This window comes from Sminthopsis crassicaudata, chromosome 1 (assembly GCF_048593235.1).
Source record: "Sminthopsis crassicaudata isolate SCR6 chromosome 1, ASM4859323v1, whole genome shotgun sequence".
Lineage (NCBI taxonomy): Eukaryota > Metazoa > Chordata > Mammalia > Dasyuromorphia > Dasyuridae > Sminthopsis > Sminthopsis crassicaudata.
In genome coordinates this window covers 594,572,142-594,592,484 of record NC_133617.1, presented here as the reverse complement: position 1 = coordinate 594,592,484, position 20,343 = coordinate 594,572,142, and the positions used below count along the sequence as shown (strand labels likewise).

Below are 20,343 nucleotides of genomic sequence, written 5' to 3'. Positions count from 1 at the left end.
ATATCTCACCTGAGGAGGTGAACTTATTCCTTACTAAAGTGAATCTCTCAACTTGCTCTAGTGATCTTTTTTTTTTTATTTCTTCTTTTAACAAATTGCCCCATTATCCCTACTCTTATCACTTATCTTCAGTCTTTCTCTGTTGTTTTTTTTTTTGTTTTCTGCCAACAAATATGTCCATTGTCAAATAACATTCCTAAACAAACTTTCTCTTTGGCCTTCCATCCCTGCTATCATCCTATCTCTCTTCTTCTTTTGTCACTGAACATCTTGAAAAGGACTTTTACAATGGGTACCCCACTTTCTCCCCTCTGTTTTTTTTTTTAATCCCTTTACAATCCAGATTCCAACCTCATCATTCCACTTGAAACTGCTTCTCCCAAAGTTACTTAACTCTTAAATACAAAGTCTAATGGCCTTTTCTCAACTCTTATTTTCCTTGTCCTCTCTGCAGCTATTGACACTGTTTATTAACCTCTTCTCTTCGATACTTTCTTCTCTGGGTTTTCCTGCTACCTATACCTGGGACTGTTCTTTCTCCTTTGCTGGATCCTCCTCTAGATCTTGACCTCTATATATAGATGTCCCATGGGGTTCTGTCGTGGGCCCTCTTCTCTTCCTCCTCTGTACTCCACTTGGTGATCTCATCAGCACTTATGGATTTAATAACCATCTCTTTGTTGATGATTTTCAGATCTACCTTTCTTTTTGACCTACAGTTTTGCATCTTAGCTATTTTATCTTTTTAGACATTTTAAACTCAGTGTGTCCAAAGTGGAATTCATGATCTTTCTCCTTGAAACCTCTTTCCTTTTACTTTACTTTACCTATCACTGTTAAGTGTAACACCATTCTTCTAGTCCTTCAGGCTTGTAACTCTTCCATATTTCTCTTCTCCTTCCCCCCTGTATATTGCCAAAGAGTGTCAATTTTACCTTTTCAGCATTTCTCACATGCTCCCTTCTCTCCTCTGACTCTGCCACACTTGTGTTGCAAGTCCTCATTACCTCACTTTTGGACCATTTGCAGGAGCCTGTAATGGGAGCTGCCTGTTTTCCAGTCTTCTTGCTGATGCACAATTCAAGATCTCTCAACTCTGGACATATTTTTTGATTGGTCTCCATGCCTGGATTGCTATTCTTACTCATCTCTGCCTACTGGCTTTCCTGGTTTCCTTTAAAATCACACCTTCCACAGGGAGTCTTTCCCAATTCCTATTAATTTTAGTGCCTTCCCTCTTAATTATATCCTACTTATCCTATACATAACTATTTTGTACATATTTTATTGCTTATTGTGTCTCCCACTAGATTGTGAGGTCTTTGGCAGATCCTGTACCTTTTTTATCCTCAGCACCTAATACAGTACCTAACCCATGGTTGGTGTTTAATAGTAAAGATTTATTAATTATTGACTACTGACTAAAAATTTGGAATTTGTGTAATGTTATATTGCTGTGTATATATATAATCAGCTTGGAATAGAATTTGCCTGATTTTACATCAGAATGGAAAGTTACTTACTGTTCACTAGATAAGCGGACTCTCTCCATGTGTTTGTCTTACTTATTATTGATAACTAGAAAACCAAAGATAAAAGAAAGTGTAGATGATAATTCTTGATGCAGTAAAGCAGATACAATGTTACCAGTGAGCCAGTGTGCTCAGAAAGACTGCTTTTCATTTTGATCAGCAAATGTTTATTTAGCAATGTAGAGTTGGGAGCCAGTTGGGAGGAAGAGAGAGGTAAAAAAAAATTGGGCACAGAAGGAGATTCAGAGCACCATGTAAAAACTTATTGCATTTTTGCTGGTGATAATTGTAGAATATAAGAGCTTTGGAATTCTATGTGTGTATCTATCCAACAAGCACACTATTAAATGCTATTCTAGTTGCTGGAGATACAAGGGACAAAAAGTCAAACAGCCCCTACTCTTAAAGGGTTTTACATTCTATCAAGGGAGACATCATGGAAATGTATACAGAGTAAATTAAAAATAAATAAAAAGTAATTCAATCGTGGACAAAGGAGGGATGTAGGGATATCATTAGCAATAGGATTTAGAAAGAGGAATCAGGAAATGAAGTGGTGTTTGAATTGTGTCTTGAACAGAGGATACTAAGAAGTGAAGGTAAGGAAAAAGTATATTCTGAATATGAAATGGCCATAACCAAGGCCCAGTGATAGGAGATTGAGAAAGCATGAAGACCTAGCAGTCTTTACACAAGAATTGTACAGGGTGACCAATTTTAATGGTGTGAACTTCAGAAGAGGAGAGATTGTGTGAGTGATGGTGGACCAGGGACCTTATGAAACAAGAGGAATTTTGTGGACATGGTTGCTTCCAGTAAATAATTAAAACTCAGGAAGATCAACTTGTGAATATACAGCTAGCTCTCCTGGAAGAGTCCCTGAATTTAGGTGGCAAATCTTCAAGCTACTTTTCTGCATAACTGTTAATGTTATAGTTTGGGTAGTGAGAACACCTGATAAAAACTATATTCAATTAAATTGTGATTATATTTATTCTTATTTACCTGTCTTAAAATCTCAGTGGAATTCATGAATGTTATAATTGAATGGGATCTTAGAGAATGGTTAGTACAAAAAAAAAAAGGTTTTTAAATGTCTGAAATTGCAAAATTAAATATTTTATAGGATATAGGTGTTGGCCATGACATTATATATTGTTATGAAGTTGCTTTTTTTTAAAATTAAAAAGGACAACAAATTAAAATTTCTTTTGAAAGAACCTTTAACAGACTTTTGTCTGTTCATGAAACCCTTTTTAAAAAGCTCATTTTATTTAGTACAGATTATACATATTTATTAGGATAGAAACAAAGGAATGTACAAGATTGAATATAGATTCACTTGCAGTAAAATGCACTGCCTTTAAAATAAGACAAGAAGACAATATAATAAGACAATAAATAATAAGACAATAAAAATGTTTTTCTAAAATGTTGTTTTTTGCTGGGGAGATTAGAGCTGGGATTTGAGTAATTAATATTTCAGTGTACTGTTTTGTCTTTTTTCTGTTTTTGCTAAGGTGACATTCATACCTGTTGATTTCATGAATTTTTAGTATTTTTCACATTGGAGCTTGTTTACTATCATTAAACATTTTTGCACAATTTATTGTAAAGATTCATGATGGAGCACTTTAAAATACTATAATGTTTTTGTGATGGTATTGTATATTTTTTATGACATGAGCCTATAGCATGACAATAAAGGGAGACTTAGCAAGAACTATTGCATTCAACAAAAATATGTTATTCACTTTTACTTTTACACTTTTAAAAAATTAGTTTACTGTGTAGTATATTATATTGGAAAAATTGTTTCTTTTTAAATTTTGAAACACTGTTAATCTTGTTTAATTTGTTTTGGAAGCTTTTAGACTTCTTGGACCAACATCCTTTTTCTTTTACTCCTCTCATTCAACGATCACTGGAGTTTGCAGTAAGCTATGTTTTTACAGAAGTGGGCGAAGGAGTCACATTTGAGCGATTCATAGTTCAGTGCATGAATCTAATTAAAATGATTGTCAAAAATTATGCTTATAAGCCATCAAAAAATGTTGAAGGTAAAACTTCGTTATTATCTCTTATTTACTTCATCCTGGAACTTGTAGGAAATTATATCTTAATTTGCATTATAAACTTTATTCCTTTAACAATTTTAAAATTTTGTAAGAACTTCAGAATTGTGATAATCCAATTATTTAAAATAATATGAATTGCTCAATAAGTCAGATTTATTTTAGTATTATTTGTTTATCTTCATGTATTATTTTTAAGGATTGAATACTACAGAAATGATTAAAAAATACATGTTGTTTAGTGCCCCAGTAAAATAAGGAGCTAATCTTGCTCCACTTACTAAGTTTAATACAGTTTATAAAATATATGATATTTTCATTTTTTGTTTTTCAAAAAGGCATACTATATTTCTTAGTATCTTGAAGCTGTTGCTTTATGTGAATGCTGATAAGTCTCTGAAAATTAGTTGTGAATTTTTAAAAATGCAGGATAAACTTTCCTCCCATCAATATTTAAAAAATTAAAAAAAAAAAAACCAAAAAAACTTTTGTTTTAATACTTTCATTTCCAAAGGAATTCCTTACCTCTTTCCCTCCCTGAGTCTTCCCTTAAAATAAAGAATAAAATAAATGGCAAGCAAACAGGGAAAACTAACAAACATATTGCAAAATCTGAAGCAACTTTAATAGAATGTCTAACAATGTTTTAATTTTATTTATTTCAGATAGCAGTCCTGAAACTCTTGAAGCACATAAGATTAAGATGTCTTTCTTTACATACCCAACTTTGACAGAGATATGTAGAAGATTAGTTACTCATTATTTTCTGCTAACAGAAGAAGAGCTGGCAATGTGGGAAGAAGATCCAGAAGGCTTTAGTAAGATTTAATACTGATGCTTTTCCTTCAATGACATATATATTTTGTTGTTGTTGTTGGAGAAGGATTAAAATGTATTCTCTTTTTATAGCATCTTTCAACTAATACTTGTTTTTTAAAGTTTGTAATTCTCAACACTGCTTATTATTCTAGTTTTAGAGCAGAAAATTGCAGACTTATATTTTTTGATCAAAAGAATGCCATCAAAGTGTTGAAGTTATTTAAGAAACAAAAGCCAGAATGGATTACTGGTATTTTTATTACTAGAAATTTGTTTTGTCAGATAGTACTTCATGATTCACTCACTTTTTTCTTTCACTTGAAAAATGATTTCATTGAGTATTGTTTACTGGTCATGGGAACAAAATACATTTAAAAAGAGAATTTTTAAAGTACAAAATATCACATTTGAAAATGATCCAGTAGTTTTAAAGAATAAGTATCATACCTAGGTGTTACACTATTCTAATTTCATAGGGCATGTTTTTTCATGTATTTTAGCTTTACATTGAATTAACTGGATTACATATTAAAGATTTTTAAAAGTTCTCAATATTTGTTTGAGAATTTGTAATCAGGAGCTTCTTTATTATTAGGGATAGATGATTCATTTTCCTAAGGTTTAAAAATGCCATTGCAAAGACAACGTGAGATGACAGAATGGGCTTGAAGTTGTAAGTCCTGCTTTGCGCTCTTGATGTGGGCGTTGCTTGACTCTGTGTTCTACAGAGTGTTTTTCAGCTTCTTCAACACCTCCCATCTTTATAGGGGAAGAATATTACCTAAGTTGATCAAATCTCATGTTACTTGTGTATTTATGTACAAATATGCACCCTAATTTCTAAAGTAGTCTGTATTCTTGTCCATTGAATTAAATAAACTTTTTTTTTTTTTTTTTTTTTTTAAAGGCTGGGGTTAAGTGACTTGCCCAGGGTCACACAGCTAGGAAGTATTAAGTGTCTGAGACCAGATTTGAACTCCAATCCTCCTGAATTCAGGGCTGGTGCTCTATCCACTGCGCCACCTAGCTGCCCCCCCCTTTTTTTTTTTGATGAAAAATATTTCATCTATTAGAAAGGTATTTTAATATCAAAAGTAGACTTATGAATTCTTGAAACTACTGAATTATTTTGAGTAGTATACATATATTTAGTAAATTGGAAATGTAGGAAAATAAGAACAAATTATTTTTATGCTCTGGAGTGTTCTAGCTATATTGACAAAAATTTGGTGATCCCCAGTATTGTAGAAGTGTAGTTATGACAAGCAATTTTAGAACTTCTTTATGTTAGGAATTTTTGTATGTAACTAATACTTAAAGTTGCTATTAGAAGTATGAATACCATGAGTCTTGTGTTTTTCTTTCAAAATAAAAAATCTAGCTAACATTAACTGTTTTATAGATTTGTATTCAACATTGCTAATGAATTTTAGCATTTGCATTTTTAAGGAAATTACTCTAAAGGGTTTACTTTTGCAACATTAATATACTTTTTGCTATAACTGGATAAAGTAATGTGCAACATGTTATTTTATCACAGCTGTAGAAGAGACAGGAGGAGATTCTTGGAAATATAGTTTAAGGGTAAGTGATGAATTATTAATAGAAAAATACTATTTATTTTCTAGGTTTTGAGAGGGAATAATGAAGTTGAAATCCAGAAACATTGTATTATAGTTTTTTGTGTTCATGTCTTGTTACTAGCCTGTTACTTCAGTATAGGCAAAGACAATGCTCTTGCTTTGCACTTAATAGAACCCTTACCTATTAGTTATTTCTTGGATTAGTTTGAACTGCCAATGAAAGATAAACAAGTTGTTTTAATAGCATTTTTGGAATGAACTCCTTATTTATACCAAGTTATAAATTATTTTAGGTAGCACATATACGAAATTTTTCAATCTTTTATAATTTCATTCATTAGATAATTGCTTACCACAGATAGAAAGCTTTTTTGTGAATATACAGCATATTTTCCTTTTACCTATTAATTAAAATATAAGGTATTTCCTATGACTAATTCATTCTATTAACCATGCATCAGTGTATCTTTTCATCAGTAATCTATTTATTTAGTGATTGAGAAGGAAAACATAGAACATGGATTTTCTGGGATGAAAATATTGTTGGCCATATTGTGTCTTGTGCTATTTTGTAGTCATGTGAATATTTCTTTTTATAGCATTTTTTTCCCCAGTTTTTTCTATAACTAGTCATTTTACCTAAAAATGTTACGTTAATGAAGTGCTTTATGTATATAGCTCTCTTAATATTTTAAATTTTAAAAATGAGAAAAATGTGACTGAACTGTAATCTTACTAAAATGTAATATACAAAAATTAAGGTAGGTTAGTTTTGCATATCTGTCACATTTGCAGATGTCACAAAAATGCGAGGATTACTGCATACATTAAGTGATAGAATCCTAGGTGATAGAATCCTAATAAAAATCTCAACAGTCTCAATTAAATAAGATACAATTTAATAGGATAAAATTGTAAGTACTACACTGGGATTCCAAAAATCAACTTCCCTAGAATAGAAATAGGAAAGATGTTACAAGATGACTTGGCCACCAAAAAGTTACTATTTTAGATTAAGGTTTATTTTCTAGACAAAGGAAATAATAACTCCATGTCAATATGCATTGGTCATATTTTTAAACAAAGATAAGGACCTCTCAGGAATAAGCTGCACAGGATTGGAGTGATTTTTATTTGCATTACTTATCCTAAGTTGATATGTATTTTAGGGAGAAAAACATCAATTTGGACTCAGTAGAGAATTGGGATTTGTGGCTTGTCCCTGGACAAATACGTCCTTTAACTTTTGAGGTTCAATTTTTTCATCTGTCAAATTGTGTATGATAATAGTGGTATTACATATATAATAAAATTGTTATGAGGAAAGTGCTTTCATAAATCTCAAAACAATATGATGTATCATTAATATTTTTATTCTCTTAACTTTTAAAAAGTATGTTTTTTCATTGCTCTGTATTAGTAATTTGCGATATTGAAGATTTAAATTAAAATGATTTGAATCATATCCATGGAATCTATAATGAATTTTTAAGTCATTTAATTTTTAAAAATATCAATTTTAGTTGCTTTAGATAGATATTTATCAGTAGTTTTATAATTATTAACTGTCAGAGAATTGTTTTTGTCTGTTTTTTTCTCTTCCAGCCTTGCACTGAAGTGCTGTTTATAGACATATTCCATGAATATAATCAGACCCTTACACCTATACTTTTAGAAATGGTGCAGACATTGCAAGGTAAGATTTTTATATTATTTTACATTTTCAGTTCATCTTAATCCTTTGCATAAGGTCATTGTGATTTTTGTGTTGTGAAAACCTTTTTTTTTTTTTAATTAAATTTTTTAAGACTTACTAATATAAAATGGATGCTTTCTTCTACATGCTCTTGATGTAAAGGATTTGATAAGTTATTTTGCTTTATTTCATCATTCTTCACATCAAACATTATTTCATTTTATTCCTTATGTAGATCTTATAGTTCATCAGGGAATCTCTTTGAAACTTGACTAACTTCTATTTAATTTCTTTGTTATTGGTTGTTATGTATAGGCATATCACATTAAAAAAATTTTTTTTTTCCTTCAGGTTTTATAGTTCAGGCTTTTTTGAACAGCATGGTTAGTATCTAGGAATGCTGTCTTATTATATTCAATAAAAAATGTACTTTGGAAGTAATATTTAGAGCTGAAGGTTTTTTGGATAGTATAAATCAAGATGAAGGGAATTGTATAATTGAAAGAATAGTTTTTGTTGGGCTAGCTTAGCCTGATTTTTATTTTATTTATTTATATATATATATATATATATATAAATATGTTACTGTATCCATCTAGTTGGCAAATCTCTTCTAAACAAAGTACCAAATTTTTATTTTCCTTTTTCTAACTTCAAGTGACAATGCCCCTTCTATGTATACTTATCATAGCATTGCTGTTTTTTTATTTCAATGGCTTTTTAAAAATTATTTTTAATGTTGAATTTTAAAAATTTTTATTATTTTCCATTATAGGTGGGCTTTTTTCTTTTCTTTCTTTCTTTTTTCTTTTCTTTCTTTCTTTTTTCCTGGGTGAGGCATTTGGCGTTAAGTGACTTGCCCAGAATCACACATAGTTAAGTGTCTGAAGCTGGATTTGAACTCAGTCTTCCTGATTTTAGGGCTGGTGCTGTATCTACTGTACGATCTAGCTGCTCCAGTGGCCTTTTTTCTAAAGGACTACTAAAGAGACTAATAATATGCTACAATAAGCATTTTTTTCAAAGCATCCTTTAATATGCAATGATTCTGGAAAGATTTCTTTAAAAAGAATTCTCTTTGTGTATGTAAACTAATGTATAGTTTAATTTATAAACTTTGACTAATTCATGTTTCTGAAACTCATTTTACTTTGGAGGTAGTAGTCCATTCTTTATTTATTGCATAAATAACTCTGTTACACCATTCCAAGAAAGATCTGAACAAGCACCTTATGTCATTTTTCTCTGTCACATACTGTTTCCAGATCTTGTGATTTCTGCTTTCAAATCTCATATATGCACATCTCATATGCAGACCCTCATGACTTCATGACTGGACTATCGTAATGATTTTTTTTTAATTGGTTTGTTTGCCTCAAGGCTCTTCCCATTGAAACCTATCTTCTGCTTAGCAAACTAATGATTTTCCTAAAGTATGCTAATAATCCAAATATGGCTTGCTCTTCTTTCCTCCATCCCCACACATTAAATTTCAATTGCTCACTATTATCTTTAGGATTGAATTGAAAATTCTGTCTGGCATTTATTCCTTTACATAATATTTGATCCAGGAGCACTGGCCTTCTTGCTGTCTCTGTAATCTTGCACTCCATCTTCCAACTCTATTCTTTTTCATTGGCTGTCTCCCCATGTCTGCAATGCTTTTTCCTTTTTGCTATCTCCTATCTTTCCTGGCTTTCTTTAAGATTTAGCTCAAATCCCACCTTTTGTGGGAATTCTTTTCCTCCCCTTCTTGATTATTCTCATCTCTCTATCTCTTCCTTACCCTCTTTATTTTTTTCTTTTGTCTCTACTGTGTATTTGTACATTATTTTCTTTTATATAGTTTTTATTCACTAGCTGGCAGGGACGGCATTTTCTTTTTGCCTTTCTTTCAATTCCCAGTCCTTAGCACAGTATCTAGCATATAGTAAATGCTTCATAAATACTTAATGACTATCACTGATGTTTCAGTTTGGTATAGATTAGCTTGTACTAATTAATTCAAGTAGCAAAATAGAAACTGTACAAAACTCAGGCCCTTAAGTTTTTCATAGTATGACTTCATTATTTGGTGTCAAGTAGAGTTCTAAAATATATTCCCATATTCAATTATAAATTTTAAAATATCCTATAAAATTTAATTTTTTTGAATTTCCCATATTCATACCTGTAATCATCTATACTTCATCTATAGGTAACAGGTAGAGGTATGCTGCTTGTCAATAAAACGGTAAATGGATAGCTTCCATTGATGCCAAAGATTCTGAGCAGATGGACAGTTCCCCTTTTGTAGATTTTGGGAATACAGAACAAAGGACAGAATAAGGTAGATGACACCATAAGGTTGTAGGCAACATGACTGGTTATAGATCTGAGGTGCAGTGAATAGCATGATTGATTAGAAGTTTGGTAATAGGGGTCAACAACCCTCCTTCTCTCCTGAGATTAAGAGATACTCATTGTGGTCCTGACTTTTTGTACAAGCAAGACAGACATCCTTGAAGAATAACTTGATGATAAAGATATAGACCCTTATTCTGTGTATTCAAATGAATCCTCAAGATTAGCTAAATTCCTTAAAGCAGGAATAAATCATTGATTAGAAGAGCTGGATTTTATTTTTAAATTTGACTCATTACTGGTCACTTGAATTTGAGCCAAGTTCACAGAGAACCATGACTTAAGTATTACAAGATAAAAGCAATTAATTCTAAGTAGAATCTATAAGAAAATGATGCAGAATAAAGATAAAAATCAATTTTTTTCTTTTCTAGTCTATTATCTAACCCCTCCTTCCCTTTCACTGTATAGTACCAGTTAATGAAAATTGAATTATTTTTATTAAATAACTAATTTACTTGCCTTTATTTATTTTAGGGCCAACCAATGTGGAAAATACTAATGGAATACTGATTAAAGATGCTGGTATGTTAAACTTGATGTATTTAGTGATATTTGCTCTTTTTAATTCTTTCAGTAAGGTAACTTAAATCTTGTTATGAGAAAAAGATGTTCTCTATTAAGCCCTCTTTCAAGGCATTAAAGAAATTTGATTTAATTTTTTTTTCAAAGAAGTTACTTTAATGAAATTATCTTGTTTTAAATGTTAAATAATTTTTCTATTTTTTGAGAGTAATTGCACATTAGTAATATTTAATTCTCACTCTTTAATAATTAGTTTTATACAGCATTCTCTTATGTGAGAGAAACAGTTGGTAATTAGTAAACTAATATATGTGATGAGGGATCTTCTGATGTCTTATTTTTTCCCTTATTTATATTTTATTGACTATTCCTTACAGTGGTTTTCCTGTGGAAAAATCTTATTTGATAATAGTAATCAGTAATTTAAGCTTTGTTAAAGTACAGGATTAAAACTTCTGATTTTCTTCTTTGTAGTTTATAATGCAGTTGGATTGGCTGCTTATGAATTATTTGATAGTGTGGATTTTGATCAATGGTTTAAAAATCAGTTGCTGCCAGAATTAAGAGTTAGTCATGATAGGTAAGTGTCTTTTCCAGAAGATTTCCTATATAATTATACACATGCATAAATGCCACATCAATTAGTATGTGTAACTTTAGAATGAGATATGAAATTATCACCTATTGATAGGAAATCACTATTTACACTATAAGATGACAGTAATAATTCATTTATATTTATATCTTTGATTTTTATCAGACCATTTTTCTCTAACTGTAAGTTAGACTTTTTTTTTTTTTTCTTTTTGGCATAGAAAGAAAACTGAAGAGATGTTAGGTAAGATACTGAAGATTGCATAAGTCATTTGGGACATAGGCAATATATGATGTCAAGTCTTGTGTTTCCAAGATTGTGACTTGTGCCCAAAGACAAAATGAAATGTTATTCTAGTGTAACAAATAATTTTTAAAAATCTAAATTTTATACATCATGTAAGAATCAGTAAAACACAAAATATTAGAATTGAAACAAACCTTTAAGGGATAATCCTAATTTTCTCCTTTCAGAGAGAAGGAAACTAAGGCCCAGACTAATAAAATTATTTGCTTGTAATCATAAAACTAATATATGATTGGAAAAAGATTAGTCTAGTTTATGTTTTGCTGAAATTTGTTGTCTTATTTTAAGAACAAGAACAGCTCCTTTAGTAATATGTCTGAAGGATCTTCTGGAATGGGTGTGTGTGTGTGTGTGTGTGTGTGTGTGTGTGTATACAGCCATTGTTTTTCTTGATTATGCCTTTTTGTTATTAGAAATATTTTTTCCCCAATGAAGTTGGCAGTGAGAGTTAGAAAAATGGTTATCTTTTTAAAATAAAGTAATGGCATTGTACCATAGATATGAAATGTTAATGTTGCATGCACTTCCAGGAGAGGTCACTCACATAAACTTATATTAATCTGTAAATAATAATGATGTGTAAAAACAAAACATATTGATGTAAGTTTTTTAAAATGCCATGATAAGTTTTCTTAACTAAAATTGTTGGCCTCATTTTTTAGGTATAAACCGTTGCGACGCAGGGTTATTTGGCTAATTGGACAATGGGTTTCTGTGAAATTCAAGTCTGACTTGAGACCCATGTTATATGAGGCAATTTGTAATTTGCTTCAAGATCAAGATTTAGTGGTATGTATGCTTAATCATCTTTGTTTTTATTAATATTTGTTTTACTTTTTTATTTAGCATATTTGTGTATGAGAAAAATAAAAACTTTTAAAAACTAATTTAATATATTTATTTTGTACAACTCTCCTCTAACTGATTTAAATACCATTATAAATTCATTCTTAACTCATTGATGAGTAGGGAAATGAGTTATTCATTGAAAATTTCATTAATTTAAAAAAATCCTCTTTTACACTAACCTAATTTTTAAAAATAGCTTATTATTGTTACAATTTAATTTTAAAAATTGTTAAAGGTTTCAGCATACTTTCCCTTTAAATGACAACATTTTCTTTGGCTTTTAAAATATAATTATAGTTGTATACAGGTTTAAGAACATATTCATGCGGTAAAGTGAGTTTATTTTATTGAATAGTTGAGAATCTCTTGTGAACCAGTACTATGTGTGTGCATCCAACAAAACAGTATTTATTTATTTATTTAACAAACATTTATTAAGCATCTAGTAGGTGTTGGGGGCTATGCTAAGTGGTGGGAGGATGCAAATACCAATATTACATAGCCCTCATTTTTCAAAGAACATGCTTTGTATGAAGGAAATAACTTATATATAGAAAATTAAATAAAAATATATGGAAGTTAATTTCTCAGTAGAGGAGGCCATTAATAATGGGAAATAAGTGAGTCAGTCAACAAACATTTATTAAAGGCTTGCTAGATATCAAGGATACAAAGACAAAAAAATGAAAAAATTCCTATTCTCAAGAAGCTGACACTCTTTCTGGATCAATATTAATTGGATGTTACACAAGCTGAACTTTGAAAGAAACTGAGGTTCCTTTGAAGTGTGGTAAACGGCATAGGCTTCAAACAAAGAGGACAGATTTCACAAGGGAACTGAAGATGGCAGAGTCTGTGAAAGAAGTCAGTGTTCAATAAGTAACCTTTTGAGATTGTTAAGGTCTAGAAAAGTCAAACCAAGGAATTTGCCTTTTTTCCTATAAGCCAGAGTGAGCTGCTGGAACTTCTTGAGCATAGATCTGACATGGTCAAATCTTTGCTTTAGGAGTGTCAGAATGGTAATGCTGTGAAAGACAAATTTAGAGGAATAGACTAGAAGCTCGGGATTAAAGTAGGAGACTTCTGCAGTTATTCAGGTGAGAGGCAATGACAGTCTGAACTAGAGTGTTATGCTTTGTACCTATTAAAAATCAGATAGCTTTAAGAAATATTCTAGCAACAGAATCTTAAGACTTGACACTGGATGACTGAGGTTGCAATCTTGAGTTGATAGTGTAGAATTAGGTGCCTTAAGAACATCACTTTTTCCAAAGGGGATATGGTTAGAAGGGATGGACTATTTTAATACCTACAAGGACTCTTAAATGTAGTTATTAAAAAATGAAAAATATGTTTTTAGTTGAGTTTTACATGTGTATGTATATACACACACACACACACACACACACATATATATATACACACATATATATTTTCAGCTCCTATTGCAAATTTACCATTTTGTATATATGTATTATTTATATATAATTCCACGTCCAGAGCTTTGTACACTGTTAGGTAGCTAATTATTTTTACAAAAATACAAAATTATTTTTAACATAGATTCTCATAGAGTTTTTAAAGTTTTCTATGTTTAAAAAAATTTACATATATATATATATATATATATATATATATATATAAATGATAGATTTGCAGTAGGAGCTGAATATTTCTCTTTAGCACTTTTCTCTTTAGCATATGCTTCTCTTATTTTTGAATGTTGCTAATTTTATATATTTTTTCTATCTTGATGCTTTTATCCTGCTTTAGTTTTTTCCCTTCCCTTTCTAATTAACTTTTAAAACCTTTCCATATTAGTATAATTCATACCTGTACCCTCTTTTTTTCCCCTTTAGATCATATCCTTTTAGAGTACTTTTAATCAGCTAAATATGTTATGAATAGTTATGATAATGTATTTATAAGAATTTAATATTCTTCATTATATTGCTGATTTTTTCTGTTCCTTGAATTTTCTTTCAGTTGTTGTCAGAAGTCTGTTTCTTTGTTAAACATAGGATAATTAGGTGATTATTGCTTTTTAATGAATGTTTTCTACAAAACAATTATTTGTCTTATTTTCTTTCATTTAATTTCATTTAGTATTACATTAAAATTATTACAGTTTTTAGCAAAGATTCATCATTCCCTTCTAGCCCTTATGCTATGATTTTAGTACCTTGAATATAGTAATATGTAATTTAGTACATATTACTATAGTAGAATAGTAATATGTAATTCATCCATTTTTGTTGCATTATCTTTTATGCTTCTTTCTTTTTCTTTTAGCACAGTTATTTGGTTCCTAACCACTTTGACCAGTTTATGCAAATCGCAAGAAATAGAAAATTTTTATATTGGCTATATAGAAACATAGCTAGAATAATAAATCCCTTGTAGAAAATCTCATACAAGATTTACCCAGAGTAAAATTACTTCGATCAATGCAGTTTTGCAAATATCATTGTTAATGTGTTGTAACTATAGTCTTATAACTGAAATCATTTGGCATCACAGTAAATCCAATTATTGGGTACTGGTTTAGCATTCCGAGTCCTGTTCTTTGTTTTATACTGCTTCAGTTCTGTGACAGAATACATTCTTTTTTTTCCTGATATTTATCCTAGGATAGCTCTTGTAGTTCTCTTTTGATTTATACCAGCCCTTCATAAATTTCTCGCCACTTTTCCATTTATGACATTGCTTTTTTGGAAATAACTCTTTTTTACATTTTTCTTAGCCATATTTTTATAGAACCAATTATTTTGGTGGGTTTGAGATGTACTTCAAAGACAGACAAAACACATTTTCTCTTTGTTTTACATTATTCATAGCACTATTAACTTTTCAGTTTAAACAACTGAATTGACTATATTTGTCACCTACATATCTGATTTTGTTTTTCAAGTATTCCTTCCATCCATGCTGATTGCAATTCCTTTTTGCTTTATGCATCCTTTATGAATTGTTGTAGCTAACAGAAACTCCATCACCTCTTGAGAGATTGCCTAATGAGATAATGTTATTTACTGCTATGTCTTTATTCAAAGCTTTTGTAGGTTATTTGGTTGATTCATGTTAGAGCTTTGACTCTCTTTGTATATATAGAATCACTGCAGTGCCTTGAGAAAGCACCAGTTATATCTTTCTTGACTTTTTAAACATAGAAACTTTGAAAGCTCTATGAGAATCTAGCTCTGTTTCATTTTTCCTCTTAACTCTTGTAAGATATGTTAAAAAAATAATTTTGTATTTTGTAAAATAATGGCTAGCTGACATTGTATAGAAGTCTGGACCTGGAATTAAAGACCAAGTTCACACTTAAGGTTACATGACTATGCAATCCTGTGCAAGTTACTTTTAACCTCAGTTCCTCCTCTGTAAAATTATGATAAGTTGTTATGAGAATAAAATATGACAAGTACCTTTTGGGGATTATACTTTTTAAGTATTTTAAGATTTTACTAAATGATAGAATTCTAGTTTTTCAAATTTAAATGTAGATTAATTCAAAATAATTTTCAGATTCACTAAATTATATGTGAGAAATTCACTAAATAGACATGTAAGATTTCCATCTCTCTCCATATTAGCAGGTGAGATGGTACAATATTATTTAACCTATTGTATTGAATGTTATAATTCCAGGAAAGGTAACATGAGACAGAGTTTAATAAAGTATAATATTCTTCAGTATGTAGATGTTTACATTTTAGTCCTAGCTGTTTGCAATTACTTGTATTTTAGGATTTCTTTTAATTGAGTTCCATTTAAAGTAAATGGATTTATTTATTCAAGTTCTGGTACTCTCTCTTTTTTGTTTGTTTAATTTTTGGCCACGTTTTCAGCTTCTCTTTTTATTTTATTTTGTCATTATCTTGGTATGGGTTAAGATTCCTTTCTAATTCCCAGCCCCCATGAATTCCAATGGGAGATATACTGGCTCTCCCTGCCCCCCTTCTAATGATCTGATCAACACAAACAGCTTCCTTCTTATCTAAAAACCCATTGAATTCTATTCAAATTCTAACCCTGGCTGAAGTTCAAGCCTGGGGCCTACATGGGACTTCACCCATGAGCCTCTTTAGATTATAAAAAAAGGGAACTCTGGAGTCAACTCTTTGCAGGAGCCCCAAACATGGCATCCTTTATGCCGACCATGTCAAGGGTTCCTGTCCACCCGGTGCCAGCTCTGGCCCTAGTGTCTTTCTACCTTTTTACCCTTACTTACAAAGCCCAAATAATCTAGGTTTTCGGGTCTGTAAATTCCTTTACCGAGAACTCCTTCGCCACTACTAGACCTCATTTAACTTTGTATCCTTGCGCAGAATCCAAAGGGGTTGCAGGAGAGCTCTATTTGACTCTCTCTACCCTGAACCTGCCACTAGACCTCAATTAAACCTAATTTCATTTAAATACTCCTTATCTAATTTTCATCAATCTTGTTACTCGTGCTACAAAAATGTGAATGGAACTCCTTATGTATATGCCAGTTTTCATTGTTCCTGATTGCTAACATTTTCAGTTGGCAAAGATATTGATTTATTGCTCACTTGGCTGAAGTACTGATTTCTTCTTAATGGTTAATAGTAGAGGAAGGCCTTTAGTAAACCAAGAAGTTTGGGTTTGGTGCTCTAAAACTGAGGCAATATTTAATTTCTATTAAAAATCCTGTATATTTCAAAGAAATGACAGTGTTTATGTATCTGAAGACATATTTATATGTTTTTCTGTGTTGAAAAACCTAGTTTTCTGTTTAAATTTATAACCTCATATGTATATTCATGTTTTTGCGTATGTTTATATCTATATATAAAAATGCATTTATTTTTAGATTTACTTACAGATATGTATTTTTATATTTAAATACTTATATATTACATATCATGTATGAATGAGATGAGGTGAGGTCTTTCAAAACAGTTGTGAAAATCGAGTAAGGCTTCATCTATTTCAGAGTTTGAGTAGGCCTGAAGGACTTTGAGCATTGTGTCAAGGGCATAATTGAGTCCCCTTCCTGCTATCCTCCCAGGACACAATCTCCTCCCTATTTCAGTCAGATATGGGCAACTATGTACTTATTGGTCAACCTCAATTTCGTGGGTAGTTCTTACGTTCTCTCTCAGCCAATGAGGATGAGAGTCAGTGGTGGGAGGGGCTGTTTTGTCTTAGGGATTAAAGGTGCTGATCCTGTCCTCAGGAGGCGCTTCCTCTGTGGATTGTCTGCTGGAGGGGTGGGACGCCCTTCTTGTGAGAATGTACAATAAACTTTGCTTTACTCTAGAGATCTCTCCAGCTTTTTTATTAAATGGTGTTCTCTCACCATTTCCATACCACACATGTACATATAACTTTAAATATATTTTTATATAATTTAATTTTTTTCATCTTAATTCAAATAAAATGTTTAGAAAGCATTTTTTTTTTTCTTGCATCAGTAGTTGTAATTTTTTTATAGGTACATAAAAGGTAATTTCATTTTTGGATGCAAAGAAAAGTTAAATATAAATTACTGGATTTCCTTTTGTAAGTGCACATTTAGTTTTTTCATTGTTAGCTGAAAGAACTCTTTCAAAATAAATGTGATTTCTGCTGAAGTCAAGGAAAACTTTACTTAGTACAAAATGTGGAAGATCTGTTGTAAAATCTTGAAGCTTTATAACATTAGAAGATTTCTTGAGATATATTCTTGCTAATTTGAATTTCTCTTATTAGCTTTTAGTTTTTAAATAAGATGTTTAATACAAATTGTTAAATTTTGTTAGGTGAATTAAATGTGAGAATGACATTTAATGTTATCAAGCCAATAATATTTAATTCAGAGATAGCATTATCAGCTCTCTCTTTCTCTGAAAAGTGCATTTAATCTAAGAATTTAGCATATTGTTTTGATATTGTTAAAAGTCTTGTATGATTATTTATGAGCTGCATAAATTATTTGGGTGTGTCATGGTTCTCCATTTGCTTTGTGAAGTAGTAGTTTTATGTTTTGGTTTTGTTGGTGAGTTGTCTGACTCTTTATGATCTCATTTGGAGTTTTCTTAGCAAAGTCACCAGAGTAGTTTGCCATTTCCTTCTTTAGCTCATTTCGTGAGGAAACTGAGACAGATAGTTAAGTGACTTGTACAGGATTACACAGCTATTAAGTGTCTAAGATGAGATTTGAATTCAGATATTCCTAACTCATGGTCCAACACTTTCTCCACTAAGTCCCTTAGCTGGTTCTGAATGACCTACCTGCCTACTTTCATGTTTATTACATAATTATACTTAATTTCAAGATAAAATTAGTTGAATTGTAATAGGTTTCTTGCCCTATTCTCATCACTTAACATGAGTAATTAAGATATCAGTGAACAAATTCATCTTTGTTGCATCTTTTAAGGAATCTTTTATTTATCATTGCTGGAGAACTCTGTGGGGGGAAAAAACCAAAACTGATGGCCAGATTGCTTTGCTCTGCTTAATCAAACCTTTTTTGTATTCTCGGTGCACTTCACTTGATTATTAAACTGTTAAAAATGTGGTCTTCTTTAAAATGTTATTTATGAAAGCTTCTGTGTTCTCTTTTCAAACCTTAATTAAGTATGTCCTTTTGGAATATAGACCTAATGGTAGTATTGCGAGGTCAAAATATATGCCCAGTTTTATAAGTGTAAGAAATCACCATATAACAAAATTGCTAGGAAAAGTGGAAGAAAATAGTCATAAACCAACATCTCACACCATATACCAAGAAAAGGTCAAAGAGCATAAATTATTTTAGACATAAAGAGCAATACCATTAGCAAATTAAAGGAGCATAGAAAATTTTAATTGTTAGATCCATGGACAAGAGAAGAACTCACTAGTGAACAAGAGATAGAAAGGATCATGGGAAGTAAAATGGGTAATTTCGATGACATGAAATCTAAAAATGTACAAACAAAACTAATGCATTTGAAAAAAACAAAGGAAAATGGGGGGGGGATTTTACAAGGTTTTGGTTTTGTTTTGTTCTGTTTTTTGATAAAGGCCTACCTTATTTTTTAAATGTAAAGGAAACGGAGTCAAGTTTATAAAAATGCAAGCCATTCTCCAATTAGCAGTTTATTTTGTGGTGGGAAAGAATTGGTAATTAAGAAGATGCTCATCAAGTGTTGAATGGATGATCAAGTTGTGGTATATGATTATGACGTAATACTACTATGCTATATAAGAAATGATGAGCAGACAAATTTCAGAAAATCTTGGAAGGACATGAACTGATGCAAAGTGAAGTGAGCAAAACCAGGAGAAAACTGGATAGATTAACAGCAATATTGTAATGATGATCAATTGTGAAAGATTTAGCTAGTCTGATCAATATAGTGATCCAACATAAAAGATATTATCCATCTCCAGAAAAAGAGAACTGATGAACTTTTGAGTATAGAATGAAGTTTTTGTGTATGTGTGTGTGTGTGTGTGTATTTTGTAACATGTCTGATTTGAACAAATTTACAAGATTTCACATGTGTATAATTGATATAATATTGCTTGCCTTTTCAATGGTAGAGAGGAGTAGGAAGAGAATTCAGAAATTAAATTAAAAGAAATAATATTAAACATTTAAAATTTAATTGGGAGGAGCAGCTATGTGGCGCAGTAGATAGAGCACCAGCCCTGAAGTCAGGAAGACCTGAATTTAAATTTGGCCTCAAATACTTAACACTTTATGCTGTGTGACCTTGAGCAAGTCACTTAACTCCAGTTGTCTCAGCAGAAGAAAAAAAAAAGAAATGTATTTGGGAAATAGTGAAACAAATAAAAAAATTTAGAACAATAGAAGAGAAAATTGGCATTATAATGAGAAATTATTAATATTTTTTCAGTTTTGTGCAGTAGTAATGTCTGTTCTTTCCCCCACCCCCAACTTTAAACATCCTTCCATCCTTCAGAGTCCATTGCCCTGGAAATTGTCCTTTTCAGTGGGTGT

The 20,343-nt window shown here is 31.0% G+C and overlaps 1 protein-coding gene across 1 annotated transcript in view; it reads left to right on the top strand.

Moving 5' to 3' along the window:
* IPO11 (importin 11) overlaps positions 1–20,343 on the top strand; it is a 201,433-nt gene that overhangs the window by 53,808 nt on the left and 127,282 nt on the right. Inside the window, exons 10-16 of the mRNA XM_074282418.1 lie at positions 3,400–3,592; positions 4,273–4,425; positions 5,967–6,010; positions 7,615–7,705; positions 10,586–10,633; positions 11,108–11,213; positions 12,197–12,323. Coding sequence (XP_074138519.1) covers positions 3,400–3,592; positions 4,273–4,425; positions 5,967–6,010; positions 7,615–7,705; positions 10,586–10,633; positions 11,108–11,213; positions 12,197–12,323 — 762 coding nt within the window. The remainder of the gene's footprint in view (positions 1–3,399; positions 3,593–4,272; positions 4,426–5,966; positions 6,011–7,614; positions 7,706–10,585; positions 10,634–11,107; positions 11,214–12,196; positions 12,324–20,343) is intronic.